Genomic DNA, 10,583 nt, shown 5'->3' with positions numbered 1-10,583 from the left:
GCCGAACGCTTCTACCAAAATAAACGTCGAATCTTACGTGGCTTTGTCCACGTCAAATAAATAAATGTTTCTTTATCCTTGCTCCTTTTTCAAGATCACCTACTTTTTTCTATTCATAAATCTTCCAAGAATAAACCTTTTCAATTCCAGATGAAAAATATGCAGAAATTTTTTTTTTTTGGATAAGTAAATATCCACACAAGAGTTGTCATTAACCCAAAGAAGAGAAACGGATGAAACTTCTCAAAATTTCTATTTGATTTTTATGGATACAAAATCTGAAAAAGGGAGACAAAACCAAAATCAAAGATAAGATTGAATACAAAAGAAAAATCGAGAATGAGAGGAAGAGAGGAGAGAGAAGGGAAGAGGTATGAGTTATCTTTTTAGAAAATAATCTGACGTGGCTGAGCCACATTAAATTTAACTTTTTATTCAGTTGTTTGATTCGATTCTCTTATCATTTTCCTATTAAAAAAATACTCGACCAAAAACATTTTTATGATTCTATGAATGGCAGCGAATGGGCCATTCTTAGTGTCAAGCCATACATATTTAAGCAGGACCAGCAAACCCAACAGGCTACATGCCCCCTTAAGCCCAACCTTCAACTTTTTTTTTAGGCTCCTTTGTTTTGATGAATTTTTATTTTTTATTTTTATTTTTTGTGTTTGGTTATCATAAAATATTTATAAAAAAATAAATTAAAACCTAAAAAAAATAAATTATTCATCAATCTTTGACAAATTATTTTGTACGCTCTGCCTGATGAACTTGACCTCATCCTTAATCTAAATTTTTACCAAACACACAAAAAGTAAAAAAAATTTATCTGAAATAAATTTTTTTTTTTTTCTCTAAAAACATATTTTACGTCAAAACAAATTAACCCTTAAGTTATTTATTTATTTATTATTTTTTATGTAAGAATCCGAACTCCGAACACAGAACCATAGAGGGGTTTGGAGTCTTTGGAGCACTATCTTTATTTGTATCAAATGTGGAAGTTAGGGCTTGGACCACTTCGTTTGCAGCCCAAATAAATATTGAATAGGGCTGGAATCGGGTTCGGGTTAACCCCTAAATCCGGGACGAACGGGTAAAATTTCCATCCTTGGGTTCAACCGTCGAGACTTGAGAAAGAGCTGAGAATGGAGACTCCACAGAAAACAAACATATTCAGAAGAAAAATGGAGGAGAAGCTTCCAAATTGACATGTGAAACCCTATAAACCGAACCAAATCAAAGGGCGCTTACAGAGAGAAAGAATGGAGAAGAACCAGAACAGTAATGACAACCAGTATAATCCGATCAGAATCCTAAATCAAATGGTCTCAGAGCCCTACTACCTCTTCCACTTCCTCGCTTTCTTTTCCTATATTCCGGTCCGATGCTCTGCATCTCAACTTCTCTCTCCTCACTTCAACTCTCGTCTTCTTCACCGAGTATACCATCTCTCTCTCACACACAAACACATACATATGTATGCATAAATTTGAGATTTACCATTGTATATATTCGCAATCCAGATCTATCTTTATGTGTTTTTACAATTTTATTCCTTTCTTGTATTGAAATTTTCAATGTTTTTGAGTTCGTACATATCATGATGTGTTAGTGTTTATTTCCTTTTTCAAATTTGTGTGCTGATGCGCAAGTGATTTGACTGATCCAGCGGATCAGTCTGTGATATATATATATATATATATATATTTTTTTTTTCCCTTATGATTACTGGTGATTGAGTTATTAAATTTCATACATTGTTGTGTTTCCTTGTTAGGAACTTCAAGCGGTTCTTGCATTCTGTGTGTTGACTGTTGTGAAGGTATGATTTTACTGAACTTTATACAAAAGTTGCTACTAATAAATTAAATGCTTATTATGTTTGAGTTTGCCTGCCTTCATTTGAATTAATTTTGATTGCTCAGATAGGTTCTTCTTACTATATGCTCATTTCGAATGTTAATTATTATCATAATGAATTTAGTATTAAATTTGAGAAATTGCTTTTAAGTTGTTAATATAAAGGTAGAGTATAATTGTAGTGTTGATGTTCACTTCATGCATGGGGCTGTACAGTCAGAATTCTTGATAAACATATATACAATATGAATATATCTTCGGTATGTGTACGGTGACAAACTGATCTTTTATTGTCACACGAATTCATATAGACGAAAAATTGCCCTATGATTTGCCAATGACAACCAACCAACCAGGTTATCAAAAGTACTATGTCTCGTGGATTTTTATGTAAATAAACTAATATTTCAGTTTTTATATGTAAACTGTAAGTAGTTTAAATATACTTTGTTTTGAAGTGGTGATTTGTTCTGCCTTTCGATTTTTTTATGTTTGTGACAGATGGTGAGAGAAGAAACATGGGAGGCCTTCACTGCAGAAATTCTGTTTTTCGCAAAGGTAATCCCTCTCTTAATAGCAGATGCACAAAGACTCCATTACCTGAGCTTTTTAACCCTAGAAGTCTGCTAATATTTAAATTTTTGATCTCATGTAAGACGGGTCTATGTTCTAGTAGTAATTAAACATTTCTAAATTGCATGGGCCAGTGAATTATTAAACATAATAGATTTTATTTTAGAGTTGTCATTGAGCTCTGTACTTCCGTTGATCACTGAAAATTTTATTCAGTATATTTAAAAGGAGCCCGATGGTGTTTGTTGGTTATTCACAACATTCATTTTTTCATGACAAGATGAGAAAAAAGGTAATGATAAATTTAGCACTTCTGTGTCATTTTTTTTTTTCTGTCTTATTTATGGATTACTTGGATGTCTTCCTCTTTGATCTATTATGTTGTATAGTTCTTGGATAAACATAATTTTTTTTTTTTATAGGTCTACTGTGTACATAGGTGCAACCTCCTTTTGGTACTTCTGCTTAGTCCCCTTTTTCTTGTCTCTACGTGTGTGTGTGTGTGTTCATGCTGATGAAATCTAGTTAATATGAAAAACCTGAATCTAGCAAGAATCTAGTGAACGATTTAGCCTATTCATTTTCAAGAGAGTTTTTTGCAGGGAAGATTAGAGAATATGCTCTACATCCTCCCTTTTCTTGACATACCGTGATTCTTAATATATGGTGTATGAACCTGCTAAAAAAAGAAGGATGGAAATGGAACTGGCTAAAATAGATTCAATAAAGCCTTTTGTCATTACTACTTGAAAGCTTCACGAAAAATATTTTTGAATCCATTTGTGATCATCTTTTACATCACAGCATTAGCCTTGTTATCACTATTAAATTGAAACAAACCACTTGAATTAGTGCACTGATTGTTTGTATAAGTACATGCAGTCATGTCATCCTGGTTTCATTATTAGGGAAAAGTACCTAATACTTGTGTGTTATCTTCCCGGAAAAATATTAAATTTTGGTAGATTGGAGTAAACGCAAATGACTATGAAATTTATTGAAGGTGGACATTCAAGAGGAACACGATGCATTATTCTGGATTTACAAGGATGGATATAATGAAGAGGATGTCAATCATTTTGCTGAACATGATAAGATGAGAGTTATAGCTCAAGGTCATATACTTAACAATTTGAATGGATGATATATGCGATGAGTATTGGATCAACCAAGCTTTATGGTGCTAGAAGTTTGGTGGTTCATGAATCAACATGGTATGAGAACTACTTAAAACCTAATCAATAGGTATTTAGTGAATATAAATGGGATATGTGTCATTTATCAGATTGATTGACAAGTTGAATCTCTATTGATTTAGAAAAGAAGTAATGGTAATTGATTGAACTCGAGTTAATAAATGACATTTGTGCACCCTTGGTTCACTAATACTACTTTAAATGGTTTATTGATGTTATGGTTCAAGTTCAAGGTTTTGGAAGTACAAGGGGAATGCTATTAGAACCTTGAGTAGAGTCTATGATTAAAAACACAGTGAACAATAATTTAACAAAAAATTACAGTACTGGCAGCTGGATCTAGGAGAATGACAACCAAATGGGTCAACCTCGTGCAGTTAGGAGACGTCTTTTCTGTGTTGAGCTGAATTGGTATATTAACTGTGATACTTATTTCTTTATCTGCTGACTTGAGGTCTATTTTTTCAGATTTTCCTTGTCGCCATCGCTTTAGTCATGGATTATCACTTGGCTATTTGGTACATGTTGGTATTTTTAGGTAGGCCTTATTGTATTTTCTTCAACTTCTACTTGTTAACTAGGAAAAAATAAACATAGTCAAAATAAGGATTATAGTATGTCAATTTCGCACAAGTATGGTTCGAAACTAGCATTTTGCCTTTTGTTGTTAAATCTCACCTAATGAGGTAAATTCATGTTACCTTTTTATTATATCATCTGTAGTAGTTAATGTTACTTGGGGTGTGGCCGATCCCATCCATATGGGATAAAGGCAAGGATGATGATGATAATGAATATTACTTGGGATGTTATGATCAGAAAGTTTTAAGGCCTGCTTGGTTCAATTTTGTGAGAACAAAGAAACCTGGAGAACAAAATGTGTTTGGTTGACAATTTTTTGAAAACTATTATCTGTAAACTGAGTTTAAAAAGCCAAAATTTAGAGAACTGATATTTTTAGAGAAGTGAAGCTAATAGGCCCTTACTCTCTATCTTTCCTACATCATTACCATTTTAAATCACTTTTCTTATTTTGACAGTTTGTTGTTGATATTATGCACTCAATTTTAGATGAAAATGTTTGGTGAATCGAAAACTGATATATTGCACCAACGTAGTCTAATGGAACTTCCTCACCTTCCAAAGTAGAAGGTTGAGGGTTCAAGTCCCAAAAGGGACAAAGTGGGTGTGTGAGCGTGTTTCTTGCCAATGAAAAAAATCAATTATATATTGCCCGACACAAACAAATCAAAGGGGCAACCAACACTTTGGGAGCCTTAAGATGCTCAGATGTAGGACCACAAGAGGTCCCACATCAGTGCATCCTAAGACTTTCAAAGGAATCGGTGACCAATTCGGATGGTTTATGTCAGCGGAAATAGCACTGTTCTTGCTGAAAACATGACATTTATCACGTGTTGAATCAAAGTTTTTCATAAGATGATATATATCCAATGATTTTGATCCAGTTGCTTTCTGTAATGTGGTTTTCCTTTTTTGCTCCCAGTTATATATATTATAGCGCAACAACCTGCGTACAACGGACTAGGTATGACATGAATAAATGATTATGCTCCTTTTAATTTTCTTTCCACTTTTTTCCCATCTACTTTTCTGCAATCAAGTTCATTTTATGACTTACAATTATAACTTGCTTCATGATTTGATAAACTTATTTTTTATTTAATTTTTTCTTTTTATTTTACTTTTGTAGGTGCGTCAAATCAATTGACACCACTGCAGTTGGAAGCTTTGCTGACTGAGGGGACCACATCAAGATTTTGGCTGGTTGGTTCCAGACTTGTTCTTACAATTCTTTATATCATGGTTTCCGATTGAAACATGTTGGATTTAGGTTAATGGACGTATGAAACACATTCAAATCATTAGTTTATTACTTCTAATTGTAGAGTCCACAAACACATACACTGGTAATACTTTCACTTAGTTGGAGGCTTTCAGAACTTAACTTGAGTTAGATCTCCTCCAGTGCATTGGGATTGAGATTCTCATGCTGATTTTGTCATATGATGATTTAATTGTTGAATGAATTCTAAACAGTGACATGCCTCTCCTAATAAATTGAGCAAAAAGATCTGGGAATTTAATTCACAAATCACAACCACTTGTCCAGTTACTGCTGCACGATAATTGTACAACAACTATGCCCGCAAAACGGAGTTACTCGGCCTTCAGCGTGATGAGACTAAAATCCAAGGGAAGATTCTATTATATATTTATCATCGAGAGAGAGAGAGAAAAAATCTCAAAGAACTACCTTAGTTATTTATGCAATATAACTAAAATACTTGACTGATGTTTCAATTTCTGACAGGAGTCGCAATATACTTTGAACTATTATATAGTATATACTATTATATCAATAATTTTTGATGGGAAGATTATGCTCCACATCTTAAGGGTTTGACAAGAGAAGAAACTTACTGCCTTTGTGCTGTTCTGTCTACTTAAAAAGTATTTTACTTTGTCACCAAGTTTATTTATTTATTTAATTTTTTTTTTTTTTTTTTTTTTTTTTTCTCATAATATAAAATATCATTGATGATGTACCCAGTAAGAAATCATTGTACTAATATCATTTTTTTTTTTTTTTTTTTTCTCATAATATAAAATATCGCGTCGACTTGTTCACTAGTTAAGTGTTTTTCCAACTGACCAAGTTTGTTAAGTGGGCTCAGTGGCTTACCTAGAAAGGTGTTCTGCTTCTGAAAGTTTTCTCAACATTACAGATGATTTGGCTTAACTGCAAGCAAATTGTGCTAATGCAAATACCCATAAATTTTCGCAGGACATGAGTTTGCACCAGTTTATGTCACGTGAATATCTAATCTTAACAAGTTGACATGCAAAGCTATATCTTTGTCTTATGTTCATCAGTATCTGTTTTCCTTTTTCTCATTTTTAAGTCATTCAATTTTGGCAGGTAGAATTTCGTGCTTTGTCTTCATCTACTTGCATACGTACCAGTCGGTTCTTTCCCGACCTCTCAATTACGTACGTGTTTTGCCTTACGATACATAGGAATTAAAATGTGACGTATCTAGCGAACTTGTATGGATTGTGAAAACAGAATCATTACCTAAAGTTAGCTGTCATTAGTATTTAAATGTATTCTCAAGTTTACTTTGACAGATACGCAAACAAAAATATATCTTTTGGGATAGTTGATCTGGGCCTCTTTCCAAATGCCGCAGAAAGATTTGGAATCTCTCTTGGTAAGTTATTTTAGCTATTGCCTCATGTCTTGCTTCTTTTGATAGTCCTACTTTTTAAGTAGATTGCTTGACTTTCCCGTAGCAAATAAACTGTCCTATTAATTTCAGCTTTGCCTATTCGTGTCATATATATTTGTTTTAGTGATCCATTTGGGGGATTATACTTATAGGGAGCATCGGCCAACTTCCAGTGTATATATTATTTGAAAATGCAACGGAGGTTACACGCTTTCCTCAGGTCAATTTTGAAGCAAAAGCTTCTAATCCTCCTATAACGAAGGTATCTTCCTCAAACTACATGCATATCTTAGAAAGTTTATGACGTGCCTACTTTAATACTTGTGTATTTTTTCTTCATTGAAACAATGACTGCATACTCTTCAATTGCTTTTACTTTCTTGTATGTATCAACTTGCGTACTTTGTTCACTTCAAAAGTGAATGCTCAAAGATGCTTACTGCTAATTGGTAATTTCTAATGAGTTTTTCTTATTTTTGCCATGTGTCATATAATTAGGCTGCAAAAGTACCAAGCCTGAGCTGGGTGTATCGCTTCTCGAGCTCAGCTCAGTCAAATTGGACCTTGTTTAAGCTTGGCTTGAGTTCAAATCGGGCTGAGAAGTAGGTCTTTGAGCTTTAGCTCATTGACCACTTGCCAAACTCGAGTTCAACTTGGTTAGCTCATAAAATGTATTCAGGAAAACGATTTTTATATTTTCTAGTGTTTTTTTGTGCACAAAGGTGGTAAAATGTTTTACACATGAATATATTTTACATTCCTTCTCACAAAAATGCTTACGGATGAAAAAATCGTAAGTCAATTTATGAACGGTAGTCTCAGCTCTTACCCCTCGTACATGTTCTCTGTGAGATTCTCAGTTGATACTTTTAGTCCCTTTCTGTCTCGTGATAAATCGTTATTATATATATATGTGTGTATAAAATAGTAAACAGTTATATATATATATATATATCTTGTAACCCGGTATTTAGGGTTTGGAGTGGGATTAGAGAGAACACTGAAAATCTCAGAGAAAGAGAGTGAGAGTAAGAGCTAGGGTTTGGGAGCAAAATCTTGTAATCTCCTTTTTTCGCATGGTGAAAACTTTCGCTGGATCTTCACCGTGGACATAGGCACAACTTGAGTCGAACCATGCTAAATTTTGTGTCTTATGTGGTGCTAGTTTTTGTCATGCTTCGTGATTGTTTCTTGGTTTGTGGCTGTTTGCCGTAATGCATATCGTTCTGCATATCTTGACCCTTTGCCACTGCAAATCGTTTGTTTATATGTATTTATGGATGTATATCATATGAACAGTTTGCAACAAAGCAACCCTATGCCACTGCAACCTGCAAACCGTCTGAAGTGATAAGGCTTGAAAAAATAGAAAATATCTACAAGCATGTGTGTATGTCTGTCTGTATGGGTGCATATATGTATATATACGTGTATTAGAATGTGATGATAATCCCATAATTTTTTATTTAGAGATCTCGCCAAACATCAGAAAATAAAAGGGGAAAAAAAAGAAGTTTATTTTCAATTCAAAGTTTTATGTGAAAAATGTTTTACTGAGGAAAATATTTTTCATTGAACAAATGGAGCCTTGAGTGTCTGTTATTCTTTAGTTTCACCGTGCAACTTATTCTTGCTGTGAGATTTTGACAATAATAATCCCTGGCTTATGTGTTGCAGAAACTTCTTTGCCAGCTTTTTGAGCTTGACCGACACCTTCTTCAATATGTGAATGGTAATTAGGTAAATTGTTCAGCATTATAAGTTGTGTACAATAGATCTTTTCATGTTCCAATTTTTCCTCTCTGTTGTATTACATTCCATTTAAACGCTATCTCCCATATAGTATAACTATTGGTACGTGCTTCTCCGAAACAGTTTGGGGATTTAGGAATTTCAGCTGGTTGCAATGTTTAGTTACAGAAAATCCATGTGCTAGTTAAAATATCACTGACCTTTTTCATTTGCCAAGCAAGGAAATTTGACATATTGTCAAGGTTACCTATTGACACTGATTTGTGGCTAGACCATTTGATACTTTGATGTCAAATTTGTTGACAAGGGGCAAGATTTTCATTTATTCAAATGATTATAGTTCTCCAACTCCTGAACGTCAGTTTCAGTGTGGGGAGAATGGAATAGAATAGAAAATATTATTTATACGAATGGAATAGAATAGAAAATATTATTTATACAAGTCTAGACGAGTCCACACTATTCTAGAGAGCTTCGGAAGGGTCCGCACCTGTGTAGAGAAGCGTAGAAAGTTTTCCATGCAGACTGTCATGTCATGTCTATTGTATGCCCGCATGGCGTAACCTCTTGGTGCGGAACTTAACATTAGGTTCCGTTTGTTTCAACATAAAATATTTTCCTCTTTTAGGTAATATATATATATAAGCCTCGACCTCGACTTTGACCTTTGCCATATATATTTATTCTTCCGTGTTTGGCAAAGGTCAAGGTCGAGGCTTAATTTTTTTACATCCAAACAGACAGAGGCTTAATTTCTCTCATATTGTATATTGCCGCTACTTTTATTGGTAATTAACCGGGGTTTCGGTCAATTGTTACCACATTAAGTAAAAGTTTCTTCAAATCCAAGTACCATATGACTGTTATGGAGCTGACTTATTGTCCCATGAGGTGTAAAGTCTGTCCATGTTCAAGATATGCTGCAGATCATCTAGTCTCCTTCCCGTATCATCAATCACTTTAATTTTGGTTATTTTAATATCCCTTTGAAAAGAAAGATTCTCATCATTTTTTTTTTTTTGTTGCATGAAACCAAAATTGATTTTTGTTGATTGTTGGAACACCACATCACTAATAAATTAATCATATTACAGAAAGAAACAGGTGGGATACTAGCATACTACTCTCTTAAGTATGATTGCTTGTTGATTTATTCCAAGTAGGATCCTATGGACATAAACGGTACCACAAGATCTTAATGTAGTAAACTACGATTTCAAGCCCTACTCCGGTTTGGGTTCGGGTCCGGATCATGATGGATCTCTCAAAAATTGTAGACTGTCCCATTTTGGCATGGGGTCAAAATTAAAATCCAAGTCTGGTCGGTTGGATTTCTGAGTTGAACCAGAACCAAATTGATTATAACAGTCTAGTGAAAATTGAAACTGAACTCATAAAAAATGCCTAAATTGAGTTGTATAAGAATCGCGTAAGATTGGCTGAGTAAAAAACTCAGGTACTGTTTGATTACTCAATTTTTGAATGTATTAGGCGTTTATTTAATTAAGTGCATTTGATAACGCACTTTTAATATTATTGAAAAATGGTAAGCGTCACTTAAAGTGACATGGACATCACTTCTCATTGAATGCTAAACTTTGAAAATTTAAAAAAAAAATCAAAAAATGTTTATTTTTTAATTACCACTTAAAAACTTTAGCATTTAAAATTCTCAATATTTAATTTTCAGTTTTATCAAAAAGTTTTGAAAATAACTAGGTGCAACAACCCTCACTTTAGCCAAAGGCAATATTGTCCGCTTTTGGCTCTCCGATCATTTTTAAAATACATTGTGTCATAAAAGAGTGTTGAATCTATATATAGCACTTGTCCCATTCACACCTAGGCGATGTGGGATTGTGCACCTGTAGTTCGCCCAGTGTGGTAGTCTACTAATGTCACCTGCACACGTTCACATGCACTCGCCTACAAGGTCGTCACA

General features: G+C 33.9%; 1 protein-coding gene across 2 annotated transcripts; it reads left to right on the top strand.

Moving 5' to 3' along the window:
• Window positions 1-1,125: 1,125 nt before the first annotated feature.
• LOC132303770 (uncharacterized) lies at window positions 1,126-8,966 on the top strand. Of its 2 annotated transcripts, none has more exons than XR_009481324.1 (10): window positions 1,126-1,445; window positions 1,784-1,828; window positions 2,368-2,424; window positions 4,104-4,173; window positions 5,143-5,184; window positions 5,350-5,423; window positions 6,580-6,650; window positions 6,789-6,871; window positions 7,014-7,151; window positions 8,567-8,966. XR_009481324.1 is itself a non-coding variant. In XM_059801184.1 (10 exons), the coding sequence occupies exons 1-10, from the start codon at window positions 1,269-1,271 to the stop codon at window positions 8,627-8,629; spliced, it is 792 nt and encodes a 263-aa protein (XP_059657167.1). In that variant the 5' UTR covers window positions 1,128-1,268; the 3' UTR covers window positions 8,630-8,966. The 2 variants fall into 2 exon arrangements, 1 of the variants encoding a protein (XP_059657167.1); XM_059801184.1 differs by having other exon boundaries at window positions 1,128-1,445; window positions 7,042-7,151.
• The last annotated feature ends 1,617 nt before the right edge of the window (window positions 8,967-10,583 follow it).

Source organism: Cornus florida, unplaced genomic scaffold (genome assembly GCF_030987335.1).
Source record: "Cornus florida cultivar Cherokee Brave unplaced genomic scaffold, ASM3098733v1 CherokeeBrave_3.0.0_Hap2_Chr04, whole genome shotgun sequence".
Taxonomy (NCBI): domain Eukaryota; kingdom Viridiplantae; phylum Streptophyta; class Magnoliopsida; order Cornales; family Cornaceae; genus Cornus; species Cornus florida.
This window is presented reverse-complemented; position numbering and strand designations above follow the sequence as displayed.